This window comes from Lotus japonicus, chromosome 6, assembly GCF_012489685.1.
Source record: "Lotus japonicus ecotype B-129 chromosome 6, LjGifu_v1.2".
Taxonomy (NCBI): Eukaryota; Viridiplantae; Streptophyta; class Magnoliopsida; order Fabales; family Fabaceae; genus Lotus; species Lotus japonicus.
This window is the reverse complement of record NC_080046.1, coordinates 11,850,374-11,871,273: the sequence shown is the minus strand read 5'-3', so window position 1 is coordinate 11,871,273 and position 20,900 is coordinate 11,850,374. Positions and strand designations below refer to the sequence as shown.

The 20,900-nt window shown below is 36.4% G+C and overlaps 2 protein-coding genes across 5 annotated transcripts; one reads left to right on the top strand and one right to left on the bottom strand.

Annotated features, from left to right (window-relative positions):
• The first annotated feature begins 4,154 nt into the window (after positions 1-4,154).
• Positions 4,155-10,542, top strand: LOC130726696 (ARF guanine-nucleotide exchange factor GNOM). Of its 3 annotated transcripts, none has more exons than XM_057577994.1 (3): positions 4,155-4,346; positions 5,219-5,993; positions 6,630-10,542. In XM_057577994.1, exons 2-3 carry the CDS (start codon positions 5,253-5,255, stop codon positions 10,311-10,313), a joined length of 4,425 nt encoding a protein of 1,474 aa, XP_057433977.1. In that variant the 5' UTR covers positions 4,155-4,346; positions 5,219-5,252; the 3' UTR covers positions 10,314-10,542. The 3 variants fall into 3 exon arrangements, with proteins under 3 accessions (XP_057433977.1, XP_057433976.1, XP_057433975.1); XM_057577993.1 differs by having other exon boundaries at positions 5,172-5,993; XM_057577992.1 differs by having other exon boundaries at positions 5,169-5,993.
• A 5,188-nt stretch (positions 10,543-15,730) lies between these two features.
• LOC130723060 (uncharacterized) lies at positions 15,731-20,189 on the bottom strand. 2 transcript variants are annotated; one of them, XM_057573982.1, is made up of 5 exons: positions 19,819-20,189; positions 19,546-19,669; positions 17,459-18,308; positions 16,595-17,134; positions 15,731-16,064 (listed from the first exon to the last, which is right to left on the bottom strand). In XM_057573982.1, the coding sequence occupies exons 3-5, from the start codon at positions 18,278-18,280 to the stop codon at positions 15,957-15,959; spliced, it is 1,470 nt and encodes a 489-aa protein (XP_057429965.1). In that variant the 5' UTR covers positions 18,281-18,308; positions 19,546-19,669; positions 19,819-20,189; the 3' UTR covers positions 15,731-15,956. The 2 variants fall into 2 exon arrangements, with proteins under 2 accessions (XP_057429965.1, XP_057429964.1); XM_057573981.1 differs by having other exon boundaries at positions 17,459-18,290; positions 19,819-20,187.
• Between the last annotated feature and the right edge of the window lie 711 nt (positions 20,190-20,900).

Below are 20,900 nucleotides of genomic sequence, written 5' to 3'. Positions count from 1 at the left end.
TTAATTATCTAATAAAATCACTTAATTACCATATACCATAATACTAATTAAAATAAAATAATAAATAACCTAATAACAGAAAATGGGGTGTTACAACTCTCCTCCACTTAAGAATTTTCGCCCTCGAAAATTGCCTTAAACGAACAACTCGGGATAGGAATTCCAAAACAGTATCGATTGTGTCATAAACACATATCGAATACAAAAAGAATTAGACATGCTAATAACCCTAGACTACTGACCAATCATGCTCTGATACCACTAATGTAACACCCTCTAAACCCCGCATAATAATATATCATAAATCAGAGTAAAATGCATAATACAGAGGGTGTCACACTTATTCTCCAGAAACATAAATCAAAACACCTGTCATGCTCATAATAAATATATAAATTTTCCAACTTTAATGTCGCAACATCATATGCATAGCACAGCGGATTTATTTCAACTCCAAAATCTAACATAAAGAGAGTTCATAGGTAACTCTTAACATCAAGGTACAAAACTAAACGTTTCCCGGTGTTACATAACAGAGCATGACTCCCCTAACTAAACCGTAAATGAAAGACTAGCTCCTCCAACTAACCCTCGCGAGAAGCTCCACTATCTTCGGTACCTGAGCGATGTCGCATAGAACATCATTCCAACAGAAGGGTGAGAACTCATATCATATGGATAAGCATAATAATAAATAATGTAAAAGCTTATCTATGCCCCACATAAATTACTCACATTCACTAACAAATAATAAATTATGTAATTTTAACATAATTAATCAAGTTCACAGCTATGGCAAATACTCCATAAATTATAGCTCAATTAGAACATATATAATAGTCTCTAATTACCACCACATCAAATCTCTCCAAAAATATCACCATAACACATATGACTCAAGTGAGACCCGTGCAAATGCCTTTGGTACCAAAGTTGTTATCCTTAGCGGTATCACCGCGTCCACTCCAGACAGATAACCACCAATAAAGCCCTCGCTCTAGGCTTCAAAACCACTCCAGTTTTGGGACAAGTCACTAGCCTCCACGAGAACTAGCAAACATTGCCTCTTGACAACTATGCAGTGTATTGTGCAAAACTCAACTAACATATGCATATTCAGACCATCTCCAAGTCCTAATTATTTTAGCATATTCATCACCAGTTGCACAAAACACATATTACATGTTATCAATTATACAACTTGCAATCACAACAACTTAGCATCTCAAACATAACATCAATTCAGAAACAACATCATATAATGATTATTAAAAATAGATGTAAATTAAATATAATTCATATATAACAGGTTCTGCAACTATTTCCTAAAGACTGGATTTCTCTCTAAATTTTCCCAAAAACTCGCGACATGCTCATGCTCGCCATCTCGCGACATCTCACTGCACAACTCGCCATGTCGCGACATCTCACGACATCTCCCTACGCAACTCGCCATGTCGCGACATCTCACGACATCTCCCTACGCAACTCGCCATGTCGCGACATCTTGCGACATCTTCCTGCGCAACTCGCCATGTGCGCGCACCACACATCTAATGAACTATTAAACAGATGTAAATTATCAAATATACTCAGAAAAATCTAATATTTTTATCATGGTTCCGTATACACGTTTTGTAAACCTCTATAAATTTTCAAGTCACAATTCAAAGTACAAAAATCAGGAAAAATCGTACACTAACCGCAGTTCGTAAGAAACTGGACAGCTTAACCTATACTCACTAAAATACACATAACTCGAGCTACAGACGTCGGAATGACGTGAAACCAGTGGCAAAAGTTTCGTAACAGAAAAACCTACAACTTTTATGAAGACTACTTCTTCAAATTTGGCCACTAACATAGCACGAAAAAGGGTACAAGAGAACGTAAATTTCTGCGCATCATGCAAGCCTATCATCTACCCCCAAAATCATCTAAAAACCAAACCCTAACTATTTCAATTTGGGAATTTTTGCAACCTAGGGTTCCTAAATCATGCTTTCTATCATTATCCACTATCATACCAATCTATAAAACATGAATTCAAACCCTTACCTCTTGTAGATCAGTTCTAAGTTTTCTCCTCTTTTCTCCTCTCCTTCTCTGCTGTCACGTGTTTCTTGTTCTGCTTCTCTTCTAATACTTATTTTTTTTCTTTTTTTTCTTTCTATTTCACTCCTAACCCTTAAATAGCCATACAATGAGCCCCACTCTCAATTACTCACACTAAACCCTAAAACCTTATTTATCTATATCACATAATCACTTAATTATCTAATAAAATCACTTAATTACCATATACCATAATACTAATTAAAATAAAATAATAAATAACCTAATAACAGAAAATGGGGTGTTACATCCCCAATTACTGTTAACCTAGATCTATTAGTTCTAACAAATCATATTTTTGTCACCTCTACATATCTAACTTTCTACATGTCTAACAAAACTCACAATTTCATATATACTTAAATATGATTTTAGTAAAGGAATTTAAATTGGTTCTTAGAAAAAACCTTTCTCTTTTAATTTTAAATATAGTATACAATACATCATGTTTTGCAATTGTTACTTCATCTCCCAGAAGCCTAAATTGAAATTGCAATGATCAAAGGGGGGAAGAACAAGTTGAATCACGATTGTAAAATAGGAAATAGTTGAATCACGATCGTGAAAGGGAAAAGAGGAAAGTCGCGGTTGTGAAAGGGAGATGAGGAAGTCATGATTGTAAAAGGGAACCAACAACGAAGAGAAGAATGAGAGCTCAAAGGTGAAGGAGAAAGATGAAGACCCGGGAGGTGGACGAGTTTTTCGTTTTATGACAAGGATGCTATAGAGCAATCTTCCAAATTGGATGAAGGATACAAGTTGTGTGAAGAGGTGGAAGAAATGAAGGACAAAAAGATTGTCAACCTACAGAGGAAACTTAGAAAGGAAAGAGTGAACGAGAACTTGTTGTGCTTTTTATTAGGCATAAGTTGGGTTGTAACTGTGGTGATTTGTTTCATTACTATTGTGAAATGTAATGGAGCTAGGGATGAGATGTAAGGTACACTACAAGAAACATGTCATCAACCTTTCTTAGCCACAAAAAGACTTCCATGAGAAAAATAAATTGCTTTATAGACCCAACTGAGCAAAGCATTAGGAAGTGACATGATTCACCTCTGATTCTTCCCCACAAGTGTCGTGTTGAAAGCCTTAAAATCCTAGAAACTGAGGCCTCCAAAATCTTTCGAACGACAAAGATTACTCCACTTAAGCCAATTCATGTCGCCTCTAGTGACATCTTCACCCCAATAAAATCTACTAATCACACCTTCAAATGTCATTCAGTAATGAGAAGCATTATAGTCGGAAGCCCAAAATAATTATCATAACATTCCACCGCCTTTATATTCAACAGTTGTTTAAGCTCACTAAATTTAATCTCAGGCACATTTTAGCTACAAGAGAACTCAGACTTATCAAGGTTTTATGATTTGTCCAGAAGCCCGCTAATAAGTGACAAAGTCATTCTATACATACTCTACTTCTTGCAATGTTGCTTGAGCAAAAATGATGTTATCATCTGCAAATAGTAAATGAGAAATAACAGGAGTCGATCAAGCAACCTTAATTTCATGTAGTAAAGATAAAGAAATAACTCTATTATTTAAAGTAAAAAAATACCTCACCACATCAAATAAACAAATAAGATGAAATAATTCACATTGCCTAAGACCCCTTTGAGGGGAAAACGACAATTGAGGATTACCATGAAACATGATAAAAATAAAAATAAATGATTGTTGAACACTTCAATAGTGGCAAACACCCAAGCATCTCTGGATTGTAGGGGTCGAAAACTAATTTGTGGTAATATTTAACCCCACAGACTAAAAGTGTTTGAGTATTTACCACTATTGGAGATTTGAAGTGTTCGTCAATCATTACTCATTAAAAATTTCAATATAAAGACAACTCATTCTAATAATAACTCATATTTGTGTATTGATTTTTGACTTTTGGGAAAGGCATTGAAAGAGCTTATGACAGTGTTAATTTCAAATTTTAATTTTATTATGAACTAATGTTAAATCAAAACTTTAATTTTTTATTATTTAATTTAATGAAACATGACTCCATTTTTACTTGAACATGAATCAACAATCAACTTCTAAATAAAATCTTCTCTTCAACAATCAGTCATTTCCTTTCTCGTAGCTTACACAGACACACACAGTAATCTGAAGAAATCAAAGAGAAGAAGAAGATTGAAGATTCCAAGTTCCGTCAACGACAACGCAAATCAAGAGACGCGACGACGCAAGTTTCCCTAATCGAAGAGTGCACAACGAGTGAGTGAGATTTTTGCTATGTTTCTTTCACTCCAATTCGCACTTCATCTTTTGATTGCTTAGGATTTTTGACTCCAACTGCATCAATGATGGTGCTGGATCCATCAGATCTTCATCTTCCTGTACTCTGCATTTTGAAATTCAGATTTGCCTTGTGATGTATTCAACATATCTACATGCTGTGTCTTGCTGAATTGATCTGGGTCATTCTTAGTCTTAGGTTGTGATTCCATGTTGTGGTTAATACCATGGTTAAGGAGTATTTAATACAATAATTTTAATTACTTAAAAAAGTATATGAGTTATATTACATTTGTGTTTTTTACTACTGTATTAAAGATGCTCTTTAGGTCAACTTGGGTTGGCACAACCAGCCACAGGTTCCGGATTTAACTCTCGCCTATGTCCCCATAGGTCAAGGGTTTGAATCCCCCTGCGTCAAGTAAAATCTCAGTTGGTGGGCAACCCTACTCTGGTAGATCCTCTGACGCTCCAGCCAAGGAGTGCAGCCTGCTAGGTAGTCAGGAGGTTCTACCATTTTTGTTACCCAAATAAAAAGATGCTCTTTAGCATTCTCCTTGATGTAATTTTAGATATTTATAAGGAAATGAGCATTTAATAAATTCTTGACGGCTCATCCTGGGTTTGTGGATATCATGATCTTGTTATTATGTTATGTTTATTCTCTGTAGGTTTCATAGAAGACTCTATGCTAAAAATATTTGACAGCTTATCTTGTAATGATTAGAGTGCTATAATAATAATAATTCCTTTTGAAGTTATTTGATCTCCTTGTGTTTGTTGTCTCTATGGACTGCGTAGAAGACTTCTGGTCATCTCAGCGTTCTGTCCTATTGTTGAACCTCTACCAGATACTTGCTGTGCCGTGCGAAGAATCTAGCGAAAATGGGACGACTAAAGCTGCAAGCTGGTATCAATTCAATAGACGAGGAAGAACCTGAGGAATGTGATGCTTCCTATCCTAATAAAACAACTTTGGCGTGCATGATCAATTCTGAAATCGGTGCTGTTTTGGCAGTCATGAGAAGAAATGTAAGATGGGGAGGTCGTTATATGTCAGGGGATGATCAGCTGGAGCACTCCCTCATTCAGTCTTTTAAGGCATTAAGGAGACAAATCTTTTCGTGGCACCACCATCAGTGGCAAGCTATCAACCCTGCCTTGTATCTGCAGCCATTTTTAGATGTGATTCGGTCTGATGAAACCGGTGCAGCAATTACTGGTGTTGCTTTGTCGTCTGTTTACAAGATCTTAACTCTTGATGTGAGCGATCAAAATACTGCCAATGTTGACGATGCCATGCACTTGGTGGTTGATGCTGTCACTAGCTGTAGATTTGAGGTCACGGATCCATCTTCGGAAGAAGTTGTTTTAGTGAAGATACTACAAGTTCTCCTAGCATGTATGAAAAGTAAAGCATCTGTAATGCTGAGTAACCAACATGTTTGCACCATAGTGAATACTTGTTTCCGTATAGTTCATCAAGCAGGAACCAAAGGCGAGGTTTTGCAGCAGATAGCACGGTACACAATGCATGAACTTGTAAGGTGTATTTTTTCTCACCTTCAAGATGTTGGCAACACCGACCATGCATTGGTTAATGGAAGAGCTAATTTGAAACAGGAGGTATGAAAATGAATTTTAACTTTATTTCAATGCTACGTTTTTTCCATGATCATTCTCTTAGCTGCTAGGGAAGAAAATAAAAGTAAGGGAAATTGAGGGGAGTGGTGAGAGAGAGGAATTTTTTCTTCCTATTATGCAAGAAGCCATGCTTTCAGTTAGTTTTCTCTATTTGCAATTTGATAGACCGTCAGGGAAAAAGTTTACTTGTCTTCTGTCTCTGGATAGAATACGGCCAACTACCTATTTAAAGTAAAATTTCCATCATTTAATTATTTAATTATCTTTAACAAAATATACACCATCCATTTTTGGGTGTCATATCATTAATAGTGCTTTACCTTCTGGCTATTACTGGAAAGTATTCTGGACATCCTAAGATGGACCTGACAGACTTCTCTTTCCCTCTGTCTCCCAATCCTCAGCAAGAAGAAAGTATCTTTACAGTATTTGTGTGTAGTTGGTACAGAAAAAGAGCTTGTCTTTTTGGATAGTTACTGTAACTGGAATAAGTCAATTTTTTGGACATTCAAAGAGAACTGTTAGTTGTTTTGCCTAAAATTAACAGTTTTGGGTGGAAGAACTTAATATTAATGTAATTTCTATTTGAACATTCTTATTTATTGGTTGTTCATGCAGACTGGAACTGGAGGCCTAAATAATGAGTATGCTTTTGGAAGTAGACAATTGGAGAATGGTAGCTTGAGTTCTGAATATGATAATCAGTCATTACCCACAAACCTTGCTCCCAATGCTGCAACTGGTGTGACAGCTACTGTGATGGATGAAAACACAGCAATAGCTATTAGTGGCAAGGATGGTGTACACTTTGACATGCATCTGATGACTGAACCATATGGTGTTCCTTGCATGGTGGAAATATTCCACTTTTTGTGTTCTTTGCTGAATGTCGTTGAGCATATGGAAATGGGACCTAGATCAAACACTGTAGCATTTGATGAAGATGTACCCCTCTTTGCTTTAACTTTGATTAATTCTGCTATAGAACTTGGAGGGCCTTCTATTCGGCGTCACCCAAGGTTGCTGAGCTTAATTCAAGATGAACTGTTTCATAATCTGATGCAATTTGGTTTGTCAATGAGTCCCCTTATACTTTCAATTGTGTGTAGCATTGTTCTCAATCTTTATCACAATCTTCGTCCAGAACTCAAATTACAGATAGAAGCATTTTTTTCTTGTGTCATCTTGAGACTTGCACAAGGCAGATATGGGGCTTCTTACCAGCAGCAAGAGGTAGCCATGGAGGCCCTCGTCGACTTCTGCAGGCAAAAAACGTTTATGGTAGATATGTATGCTAACTTTGACTGTGACATAACTTGCAGTAATGTCTTTGAAGACCTTGCTAATTTGTTGTCCAGAAGTGCATTTCCTGTGAACTGTCCATTGTCTTCCATGCATATTCTTGCTTTGGATGGTCTTATTGCTGTCATACAGGGAATGGCTGAAAGAATAGCCAATGGATCTGTAAGCTCAGAATATTCTCCAGTGAATCTTGAAGAGTATACCCCATTCTGGATGGTGAAATGTGAGAATTATAATGATCCAAATCATTGGGTTCCTTTTTCCCGCCGAAGAAAGTACATAAAGAGAAGATTAATGATTGGTGCTGACCACTTTAATCGTGATCCTAAGAAAGGTCTTGAGTTTCTCCAGGGAACACATCTTTTGCCTGACAAACTTGATCCCCAAAGTGTTGCTTGCTTTTTCAGATACACTGCTGGGTTGGATAAGAATCTTGTTGGTGATTTCCTAGGAAACCATGATGAATTCTGTGTTCAGGTTCTTCATGAATTTGCTGGAACATTTGATTTCCAAGACATGAACTTAGATACAGCACTGCGTTTATTTTTGGAGACTTTCAGACTGCCTGGAGAATCACAAAAGATTCATAGGGTGCTTGAAGCCTTCTCTGAGAGATATTATGAACAGTCACCACATATCCTAGCTAACAAGGATGCTGCTCTTGTGTTATCTTATTCAATGATAATGCTTAATACAGATCAGCACAATGTGCAGGTTAAAAAGAAGATGACAGAAGAGGATTTTATCCGAAATAATAGGCATATAAATGGTGGCAATGATCTTCCTCGAGATTTCCTATCAGAGATTTACCATTCAATTTGTAAGAATGAAATCCGTACAACCCCTGAACAAGGTGTTGGATTTCCCGAAATGACTCCAAGTCGATGGATCGATCTAATGCATAAGTCAAGAAAAACTGCTCCATTTATTGTATCTGATTCCAAGGCCTACCTTGATCATGATATGTTTGCCATAATGTCAGGTCCAACTATTGCTGCCATCTCTGTGGTGTTTGATCATGCTGAACATGAAGAGGTTTGCCAAACATGTGTGGATGGATTCCTAGCTGTTGCTAAGATTTCTGCTTGCCATCATCTTGAAGATGTTCTTGATGATCTGGTAGTGTCTCTTTGTAAGTTCACTACGCTCTTAAACCCGTCATTAGTTGAGGAACCAGTTCTTGCCTTTGGAGATGACATGAAAGCAAGAATGGCAACTGTAACTGTATTCACAATTGCAAATAGGTATGGTGATTACATACGCACAGGTTGGAGGAATATTCTTGATTGCATCTTAAGACTGCACAAGCTTGGTCTTCTTCCTGCCCGTGTTGCCAGTGATGCAGCTGATGAGTCAGAACTTTCTGCTGAAACTGTGCATGGAAAGCCTATTGTGAATTCCTTATCCTCTGCTCATTTGCAGTCTATTGGCACTCCTAGGAGATCTTCAGGATTGATGGGTAGGTTTAGTCAACTCTTATCTCTTGACACTGAAGAGCCAAGATCACAACCTACTGAACAACATGCTGCTCATCAGCGCACCCTTAACACGATAGAGAAGTGTCACATTGACAGCATATTCACAGAGAGTAAATTTCTGCAAGCTGAATCTCTATTGCAGCTTGCCAGAGCGCTCATTTGGGCAGCAGGTCGACCTCAGAAAGGGAACAGCACACCTGAGGATGAAGATACAGCAGTATTCTGCCTGGAGTTACTGATTGCGATCACTTTGAATAACAGGGATAGAATTGGCATTCTCTGGCAGGGTGTTTACGAGCACATATCTAATATTGTTCAGTCAACTGTAATGCCCTGTGCCTTGGTAGAGAAGGCTGTTTTTGGACTTCTGCGGATTTGTCAGCGGTTGCTCCCCTACAAGGAGAACATTGCAGATGAACTTTTGAGATCATTGCAACTTGTCTTGAAGCTTGATGCCCGAGTTGCTGATGCATACTGTGAGCAGATTACTCAGGAAGTCAGTCGCCTTGTGAAGGAAAATGCTTCTCATATAAGATCTCAGTTAGGATGGCGCACAATCACCTCCCTACTTTCAAACATAGCTAGGCACATAGAAGCATCTGAGGCAGGGTTTGATGCACTGTTGTTCATAATGTCCGATGGTGCCAACTTAGTTCCAGCTAATTATGTTCTCTGTATAGATACTGCGAGGCAGTTTGCTGAGTCTCGTGTTGGGCAAGCTGAGCGATCTGTACGAGCACTGGATCTCATGGCAGGATCTGTCAGTTGCTTGGCCCGGTGGACTACCGAGGCTAAGGAAGCAATGGTAGAGGAGCAAATATCTAAGTTGTCACAGGATATTGGAGAGATGTGGTTGAGACTAGTACAGGGTCTAAGGAAGGTGTGTTTAGACCAGAGAGAAGAGGTCAGAAATCATGCTTTATTATCTCTGCAGAGGTGCTTGACAGGAGCTGATGGCATTTATCTCCCATATGGTTTGTGGTTACAATGTTTCGATCTTGTGATCTTTACTGTGCTTGATGACCTGCTAGAGATTGCACAGGGACACTCTCAGAAGGATTACCGCAACATGGAAGGAACCCTTATCTTAGCAATGAAGCTCTTGTCCAAAGTATTTCTCCAGTTACTCCCAGATTTATCACAATTGACAACCTTCTGCAAGCTATGGTTAGGCGTACTGAGCCGAATGGAAAAATACACGAAGGTGAAGGTTAGGGGAAAAAGAAGTGAGAAGCTTCAAGAGACAGTTCCTGAGCTTCTTAAAAACTCCTTGATTGTTATGAAGATGCGTGGTATACTGGTGCAAAGGAGTGCCTTGGGTGGTGATAGTCTGTGGGAATTAACATGGCTTCACGTGAATAACATTTCACCATCACTGCAACTTGAGGTGTTCCCTGAGCAGGATTCTGAACATTTGCAGCATAGACAAGGTGAATCAGTAGGAGGTTTGGTGCCTGATAATTTGGGTTCTGTTCCTTCGAGTGAAACTGGCAATCGTGTAGATGATGGTCATTGTGGTTAATTAGAGCTTCGATATTGTTGCCACTGAATCAGTTTAGCTGTTCATAGTTACATTACACTGATGATCCCTGACGTTAACATGTTGATTATGCCAAATGTTGTGGATCAAACTCTCATGTTAATTATGTTTGCTATAGATTGATGCAGAAGTGTTACTTGAGGCAGAGCATGTTGACCTGCTTAAAAATCATTTTCACTGTTTATTAGCATTTGCAATTTGCCTTTCCTCATGGAAGCTTCTTGTTCTTGTAATTTAGATGAGAATATATTGTAGCTTGAGATAGATGACCCTTCATCAGGGTACTGTGGGAATTCCTTTTCTACCCATGGAGATGACAAAGGGATAGTTAGCCTCAAAATTCCAAAAAAATATTTTGTATAGAACCTTGGTTCTCTCTTACTGCAGCATGCATTTCAGCGGTTATGACGACAAATAGTTCTCCTTTTGCAGGCATGTGTTATATATAAACCCTCAGGTGTTAATGAATTGACTTTGAAATATTAATGGTAGGGTTTGTGTCACGATGCACATTGTGGCATTCTCCTGAACTCTGGTCTAACTTACTTTGCGGAAACTAGTTCACTTGTAATTAGATGGTAAACCACAGGAAATAGACAATGTGATTCCTAATAGAATTAAGGTCACCTGCATATTTACTTCAATATTACAGTGATAGACTAACGGGTGGGGTTGATTCAAATGTTTGATTTAAGGTCTTTTGATTTCCTTTAAAGTAGGGTCTCGATTTATTATGGAAAAAGTCCTCTGTTGGGATTATTCAAGTGGTAATGTTTCATTTAAGGTGTTTGATTTCCCTTAAAGTAGGGTCTTGATTTGGAGTGTTTGTCTGGAAAAAGTCCTCCGTTGTAGATGTTCTAGTCCGAACATGATTTTCTTTCGTAGAGATAATAGACCTCATAAACATGATTACAAAGTTCGAATCTTGAGAAATTAATCTGTTGGGAGAGACTCTTACAATTTTCCCAACATGAAGTATTACTACTCCAAAGAGGGAAAAAAACTTCAAAGAGCACTAATGACACAATTAGTTATGTTTTAATTAAAATAAATAAATTGATTTAATTTTACTTCCTCCGTTACAATATAAGTGTCCACTTAGAGAAGATGCACACATATTAAGAAATGCAATTAATTTTGTTAACTTTTTAAAACATATCATTTGTTTCCCTATTTTACCCTTTACAATGTTCTTATATCTCTCATCACTTATTCTTCTCATAGGAGCATTATATGTAAAAACATTAATTAATGCTTCATTGGAATTCTAAATTGACAGTTATTGTGAAACAAACTTTTTTTCTCTATTTATTTCCCCAACACAGGACGCCCCCAACAGAGTTCGCCACTTGGACAGTTACGCCAACACTTTTTCATCAATAATAAATTCTACTCATGTTCCTGAGCTTGAGGCGGAATTCTCACATCTTTTGATGCCATGCAACGCAAACCAAGGCTCTCAAGCCCATCCTTTTTTCCCACCGTGAGATTAGCAAATTTTTCCAAATTTTTTGGCGATAACACCTTCGGGGAACCATGTCATTGTCTAGCCATAAGATTCTGCCCACTTCCTTTATCCTCACCTAGCCTCCTTCCAGCCATATCGACTCTTAGAGATGGCCCTAAATTCTCGGGTCAAATTGAAGCATCTGATTTCGTACGAGTCGCCAAAGGACAAAATTGTTCACCATGCCCTATAACTCCACAATAATAACAAAATCGAGGATATTTTTCGTACTTAAAATTGATCAAAAACAAGCCATCCTTATGGCTACCACTTTTAATACCTTCTTTCAAAGGCTAGTAACGTCAAGCTCCACCAGAACTTTAACACTTCTCTTGACCGACATCACAAAAAATTTCAACGCCTTATCCCTCTCCAATATTAGCATCCACCTTGGCACCTATCATCCTCGTTTTATAGTGTATCTGTTACCCCTATAACTAGACCTAGAAAGGCACACGCGCGAACACTATATCAATAGGTTTAATGTATCTGCTCCAAGGATGTACTAGTTACCAAGAGTTTTTGAAAACCCAGAGGCTTCCCGGAGCAAACATTTAAGCATCTTTCTCCCCCTGAGTGAAATAGATACACCTTCTTTCATGTTGCTTCTATTATGTGTTGTAGCGTGTGATTATAGACATGGTGATCATTTCATTCATGATTTTAGATTTCTGGAAAGTCTTAGTAAGAGATTACCGAGATTTTGGTTATCCAGATAATTTTATGATATTTCATTAATCAAGCTAGTTGTGTCCACTCAGCTAATCTCTAAAATGGATGTTTCTTTTCTTAGTCACTTGTGTTCACTAGGTTCTAAGACTTTTTGGCTGACTGAAATGCTATTGAATCTTGTGAAAATTTGGGCTGACTAGAACAACATTAAACACCCAAGTTATTTTTGTTAACAATGAGAAGGGTTTCATTTTTTTCTTGAGTGGAGTCAAGGACAGATCTAAGTGTTAGAGTATGAGGGCAAGTGCCCTCACTTGATTTTTTTTAAAAAATCATTAGAGAAAAAAGTTGAGCGGTAAAAGTGGTTTTTGATTACCTATTAGGGAAAAAATGTCATCACTTGTGTTCCACATTGCTAAATGCTCTCACATGAGTAATAAAAGTATGTGATTTTTTATGGCCTCTTTGGTAAAAAAATACTTTCACTTGTGTCCCCTTTGATAAAAAATGCTTTCATTTCTAATAATATATGTTAACATTTTTTGTTACAAATTTATATGTATATATTGTCCTCACAACATCAAATTTCTGGATCCGTCCCTGAGTAGAGTATACTCTCCTCTACTCTCACATACCAATATTACACTGCTCTCCTGTCTAAATTTAAAACATACTCTCCCCTCCTCTCTCATATATCAAATATAAATTATTAGTCAATTTTTTAATTCTCCGTTTTTTTTTATAAGCCATGAAATTTTTTAATTCTCCGTGAAATTATTACAGTAGTTTTCTCAATTTTTATATTCCATCAAGAACTTCCCATCTGAAACTCCATCCATATTCAAATATTCCATGAAATTGAAACACACCTATTTTCACCCAAAACAACATTGATAAGGGGCGTTTGGTAGAAGGTATTCAAAAACATTCCCGGGAAAGTACGTGTGGGAATATTGTATCCCGTATTTTGTATAAGTTTTGTAAAATTATTCCTGAATATAATTTATTCTCAGAAAAGTTTACAACATAGAAGTTTTATACAAATATTCCCGAGTATAATTTATTCCCAGAAAAATTTACAACATACACTTTGTCACATTTCTATTCCCAAGGTAAAAAATGGGTATGTTATATTTCCATGGAAATGGAAGTTACATTTAAAAATAACTTCCATTTCTACAATTTCATCACATGTTTTTCTATTTTTTTAAATTTAATTTTTTTGAATTAAACAAAATTTAAAAACATTCCCTGGAATGTAAAAAACTTATCAAACACATATACATAATTTACCTGAGTTAATTATACCTAGGAATACAACATTTCCCACCAATATAATTTGATAGCTTGTAGATTTTGTTTTGTTCATTGTGAAGCAAATATAACAGTTATTTGCCCCCTAACAAGCTAGCAATAATCCCCCCGAGTACCCGACCAAAGATAACTGAAGTGATTCTTTGTAGTTTGTAGTATCAGAACTATGTTTGCCACTAGAATGATGTGAAACAACCACACTGGGACTAAATTATACCTCCTCATAAGTCTTGCGTGTATGTCAAATTTTTAGTGTCGCCAAAGGAAGATGCAGAACCTGGTTGATCCCTTGATTTTCGGCCACAACTGGTAATTGTAAGACTAATCATTCGCAAGAGTTGAGAGTCGAACCCACAACCACTTGCTTAAGGGATAAAGTGTTGAACCATTATGTCAACATTAGTTGATTAGTTGATCCTTCAGTTTGCACTATAAGAGATTAGCCTTTGTGGAAAGACAAACATTTTGAAACAATTATGATGACAGTGAAAACAGATTCTGCGATGCCGGTCGACAAAAACACTCTTATGTGCAAAAGGGATGATGACCTCTGCGATCCCAGCAGGTGAAAGTGAAACGACTCTGGATATAAGTGGCCTTTCAAAAGTTGAAATTTATGAAGGACAAAAGGAGAATTTGATAACTGGAACATGTAAGCTTCAAAGAATGAATATGTTCATGTAGCCACTGAGAAAGGGGAATTAAGAATTGTGAACAAAGGGTTGAAAGCTTCGGGTTAAGGCTTTAGAAGGATGCCATTTCTAACTTTATTTTTTATTTTTATATCTTTAACAGATGCCAATAGCATTCGGGAAACAATTTCATGTCACTCTCAACAAATGTATTTCCCGCAATTCTATTTCTAATTGAATATATTAGGATTTTAAGTAACTATGTAATAATTTAATACATATTTATTTACAGAAATTATACTGACTAAGCATATTTTAAGTTAAGAGGGGAGGAAAGTGTAATATTGATAAATCACTGCTGAATAAATATGGAAATATTAATAAAACAATAAAGTAAATAATGTCAACACCTATTATGCATGACCATTAACAATTGCTGAATTTGAATTGCTAAAATAAATAGTCAAGAATATATATTATGATGATTTAATGTCAATTTAAATTTAATTTGACTTAATATTTTAACATTTGTGTTGATAAATTATGTAATATATTATATAATATTAAAAATAAATAATTATTTATTCTTTGTTCAACCATGTTAGACCATGCTTAAACCTATTGCCAGTGCATTTACCGGTGACCGGTCTGGTTTTTAAAACGTTGGTTTACACTCATTTTCATCCATACCTAGAGTTAGAAAGAAAGAAAAGACTGGGAAATAAGAGATATCAGAAGTGAAGTGATGAAAGATCAAGTGCGAGTAAATGTATCAATTTGGCCACAAAGCAAGGCCAAATTCAGTTTCCAGTAACCAAATTTATGCAAGTTACAACTTACAAGGGAGAGAATAAACAACAGCTTACCAAATTCTGTCTCTGGAAATATATCTTCTAACAAGCTTCATCCACCATTCAATTCTTTATCCTGAACCTGTCACTTAAAAGTAAGCTCTTTATATAGATAGAGAAACTGTGGCGGACAGAAATCCAGCAACGACCATTAAACAATATGAAGTTCATCGTAGAGCACGAACAAAATTGGTCTAGATTTATGTGGTGATGGTGTTATCTCCGGGACCTATTGTCTGTGCTTCAGTTCTCAGCATTTGGACCTGCATATAAAGTCTCGATAAAGTAAAATGTAAATTTGAGCATCACCAAAATAGTATAGAGGAATGGTAGTTACCACAATAATGTAGAAAGCATGAGCGAAGATCTTCCTGAAGTCATGAAAAACGCATGCTTGGATGATTAAAGAGGGAAGCCAGAATATGAAAATTGGAGAGAGAAACAAAATATGTTTCTACAATATATATATGAGGGAATTCATACAAGTAGAAAAACTACATGAGAACATTTATTGATCAAAATTTGAGATTATGTGAATATTTTGACAACTGTGTATGTACATAGAGGTGGAAATGTAAGTAACCAGACCTATAAGACTCAAACTCTTAGTAATCTACTAACTACGCCGACCAACAAAAACAACTGATCCCTAAGCAGTAATTGTTTCTTGAGGTCTGCACTTCCTAATTCTGATATGAATACTGCTATTCTTTATGCTGCCACCATCCATTAATTGGCAGCACTGCCTACGAGGTACCTGATTCAGAATAGCCAAAGCAAATGATCAATAGAAAATCCACCTACAAAGGAATAGGGATTTCAACTCTATTCAAGTCGATTAGTAGAGTATGGTTAATTATGTTTTTTTTGTATCTATAAGATTGACACATTTTGCTTTTAGTCCATATGAAAATTTTATTCGGTATCAGCCGTTAGAAAATACAAAACTCATGTGGTTTTAGCTGAAACCAGTCCACACGAATGAAATTTTGATATAGACTAAAATCAAACATTACAAATTTTACAGGTATGTATCATGCAAAGCTAAGTTCTAAAAGTACCAAAATTTTCTAATCCATTTGTGTCCCCTATCCTGTCTCACCAATAAAATTGGCTCATGTCATTTAAGGTTATAAGTTTCATATTCATGCCTACATGACAATTTAATTGGTGGGACAGGGAAAGATATAACAAATAGGGACAAAGGATCTTTATCCCTAAATCAAATGACATTTTGGTTTTGATTCTGCGTGTGTGTGAGTGGGAGAGAGAGAGAGAGAGAGATACATTCTTCCAATATTCTGGGTCAAGCGTCAAGGCGGAAACTCTAATTCTCTGCACTTCTATAGTGTTATCTGCTCCTTTGCACTTCTTTGCTTCATCGGCTACATATCTTTCATAAATTGTGATACTTCCACTTGAGCCAACCTTCACAACATGATCCAGGAAAAATACAGCTGGCTGCTGGCACGGGTCGTGACTCATAGGTCGAGCATTAAACGTGAACGGACCATCACTAGAACTTCGCCATGTTCGAAATGTCTGCAATGGCATCTGCAAATCAGCTGGTATCAACAGACTTTTGAAGATTTGAACCGTGTAGCCCCATGAAACAGATATTGACCATTCACGCCTGTGATCATAGCAAAAACTTTGCTGCACTATCCGAGCAGGGTCAAGGCGGTACGCGATGAAGAGCTTTTCCAATGAATTTGTTTGAGTTTGGTTCGGAAACAATGAGTCCAATTGGTCAAGGTGATGAAGTGATACAAGAGGTGCCATGGGGTGTGCTGCTAAAAGACCATATGGGTTCCCTCTTATGTCAAGCTGAAAGAAAATGACAATATAATCAGTAAATTTCTTGTAGAAGGATAAGTCCAAATATTTTCATCCAGGATGCTTTTAGAAAAAATTGATATATGCAACATGATCCCTTGTTCATTCCTTGAACAATATTGATCAAAAGATTTGCATCTATGCTGATATTATTTATAGAAGGGCAAGGGAGAGTATACAATATACATACAAATACACTAACTTGGTAAGAGCTGATGGACATATGGGTTGGGGAGGGGCAGGTCCAGGGATCAAATCCCTGGAGGGGAAATTTGGCCGATAAAAAAAAAAAAAACAAGTGGAAACAAAGTATACCTGGTGGAATCCACTTTCTCTAGTAAGAGTAACCCCAATTTCATGAACACAGGCCCAGACCCTCTGATCAGAGCCATAAAAATAGTAGTATCTGCTAAGACAACCATCCATTATTCTGGCTAGTTGAGCTGCTAATGCATAACTGATTGCAAATCCACCACCACCAAAAGCCATGTTATAAGAATGCATCACATCTTGCTCCACACTCTCAGAATTCCCACCAATATAATACAATTGATTGTGATCGTATTTTGCCAGCACCGTAACTAAGTTCTCGGGAAAAAATACTGTATCATCATCTCCCATCACAAACCATCTAACATTTGGCAAACCAAGTCTAAAGCTCTCGAAAACTATCCGCGCTATCCGAACTGCAGACGCTGAGTGCACATGCCTGAAACGAGTCCAGCCCTGTGAGATTTGATATGGCATTAGCTTGTCAAGGTGCGAAAGATGAGGTTTCTTGTCAAGCCAAACAAAACCTCGGCTCGTGTTCGGGTCCCACCATAGCTTACTGTAGTTGCTTCGGTTATGCCATGTCTTGGCTGAACCAGCAATGCCAAACAGAATGTGTGAGATGTTTGTGGGTCCACTGTCAACGACTGAATCATTCTGGAAGACATGTAAATGCTCTGGTAAAGGGAACCACCGGTCTTGTTTAGAGAATGCTGAGTGAAGGGCAAGTGAAACTGATGCTATAAGGCAAATGAGTATGCCAATCCGTATTAGGACTATAACCAAATCACCAAGTTTTTCTGGGAGAAAAGGGAATCTAGATGCTTTAAGTGAGTCATGACAAGATTCCAAGCGAGAAAGATTCATATTCTTCTCCCTATTACATTTCAAATATCTGATCATAAGCAACAATTTAGACATATATTATAACAAATCATAGAACTTCAAATTAATCAAAGACGCCAAATACATAAGAACCAATATTTACTGCTAAAGATGATTTCAGACCCATCATAATTGCTGAACTAAGTAGTGTACTAAACATGCCCTTACACAACAAAAGATAAAAATGCTTTGTTTTTGGACTTGAATTTTTAATTATCCCCACTCCCTTGAAAGAGTTTTTTTTTTCTCTTTAATTGCTTGTTTCTAAAGGGAGAGAACTCTAACTATCAAATATATCAGTTATCTAAACCATCAATGAACATTTTGATCTTATTATTTATAATTAAGCTTTACATGTTTTCTACTTTGATTCCTTTTATTGTGATTAATCTTAGATTGTTTAAACATCTTATCATCCTTATCATAACTATTTTCAACTCTGCTTTTGATATAAATTCATTTATGTAGAGAAGAAATAGCATGAGGATTCACTATGTTTTTTTTTTTTGTTTTGTTTAAAACTTAGGTAACACAGCTGCATTCACAAAGACTCGAATATAAGATCTATGCTTAAACTAGAACAACCCAATGTCAGTTGATCTACACGCCACAATGTTTTTCCATGGCAACTTTATACAGATCTCTAGAAAGATGTATAATACTGGCATGTATATGAATGACCAATTAGGTTTTAATTTTGGTCTCTCCAAGTAATTACAACAAAAAAATCCAAGAGAAATTACAACATTCTTGGCAAGCTTACTCAAACACAATTTCAATAATAATAAAAAGATATATAATTGTGCACCTTATTATGCAGAAAAAAGGATGACAATTTTGGAAATGGGTAACAGAGTTAGAAGTGTGGAAAGAATTATTTGAAATCCTTATATAAACCACAAAGGGGTACAAAAAATTCCACTGAAATACAGAGCAAAACATGGGAAGAATGAAACTTGTTTCTTAAAATTATCAGTTCACAGACATACAAGCCAAAACATGATTTCCATCTGCACAACTTGATCAAAGCATTAATCATGTTGCCTATCCAATTATCACGTTAAATAATCAACTAAATTTCACTCCCATAAAAACGCTCAGCAACTTCAAAATGCAAAAATAAAATAAAATAATAATTTTTTTGAAAATAAAGAACACTATTTGCATTAAGTAATCCGAAATTTCGAACAATTATGGAATAAAAAACCAAACAAAATCCTTCAAACAATCAGAATCTCACATCATACCTTGGTTTAACAATCAAATTCGTATACTTCTTTCCTATTATGCTGTTTTATATGATTCTGCTGCTCCTCTTTTCACAATCTTTTGAATTGCAACCTGTTCTGGCTCTTATTCCTGGAGAATCCCCTGCAGCAAAACAGAGGATCAAAAACTGAAAACAGAAAGTGTATAACAAAAGGTGAAAGCTGTAACATAGATAACGAATATGACGATGACCCAGATGAAGATTAAGATCAAAAAGCGTAAAAATGGTGCAAAGAGATAATTTAGCGTACTCAATCAAAAGAAGGGGATGGTTTTCGCATTGTTCAGAAATCTCCTCCTCCTTCTTCTTATTTTCTCTTTTGGTTATTTTGTTCTACTGCAGATTGCAGATTTCAGATTGCAGATTGCAGAAAGCAGAATCCTCAGATTGGTCCTGAGATCATTATTCGCTGTTTACATATACATATAAAGGAGAACCACTCACGTATAGACAGACACACACAGAGTGAAGTATTCGGTGGGAAGAAAGAAAATGGAACAGTTCTGTTTTGTTGGATTGGGCCTTTGTCTTTGTGGGGTATACTATATGGAACATCATATGACCATGTGCAATGCTTCCATGCATCATAGTAGTGCATAAGATGATTGATGATAAGATGCAAAAATAGCATTAGAAACTTCAAAAATTCCAACACCAAGTAAAATTCGTTGAAAAGTCTCTTGTTTTATTGATTGATTGATTGATTGTGCTATTTTTTTGTCAATTTATATATATTGATGAGAAAGTGTATAGCTTTATTTCCATGGCCAACCCACCACTAATAATAAATGGTGCAAATTCTGATAGGTTTTGCTTTCTGGTATTAGTGGTCATGATTAGTTCAAATGACAATTTGAATTAGAATTAGGTCATCTAATAACCTACTTCATTGCAAAATAATATACGAGAATGATGGGTAAACTATTAGAATTTAGAAGACCTAATTTGACCTAAAAAATAGTTTTAAGAGTTGAAGATTGTCTTTCTATACGTAAATTATTTAGTCGTATCTTTAGTCAATATGTGACTTCTAAACACATTCTCTCACAACTAGGATTGTACATTTTGAGCGTGGAAACTGCAAGAATCAACACATGTTGAGGGTGGCTCATATACGAGTGGTGTCCACTTACCGAATCTAAGATAAGCTATGCTATCATATTATAATTTGGGTGGTTCAACTGTGCCCCAAAAGCTAGCTCAATAGTTAAGGATTATCTTTTTCTTATATATAAATGTTATCTTTGTTATATTTCTAGTCAATGTGAGATTTCTCAACATAAACATCATAACAGTGTGAGACACCAGACACCTAATTTGTTTGGATTTATT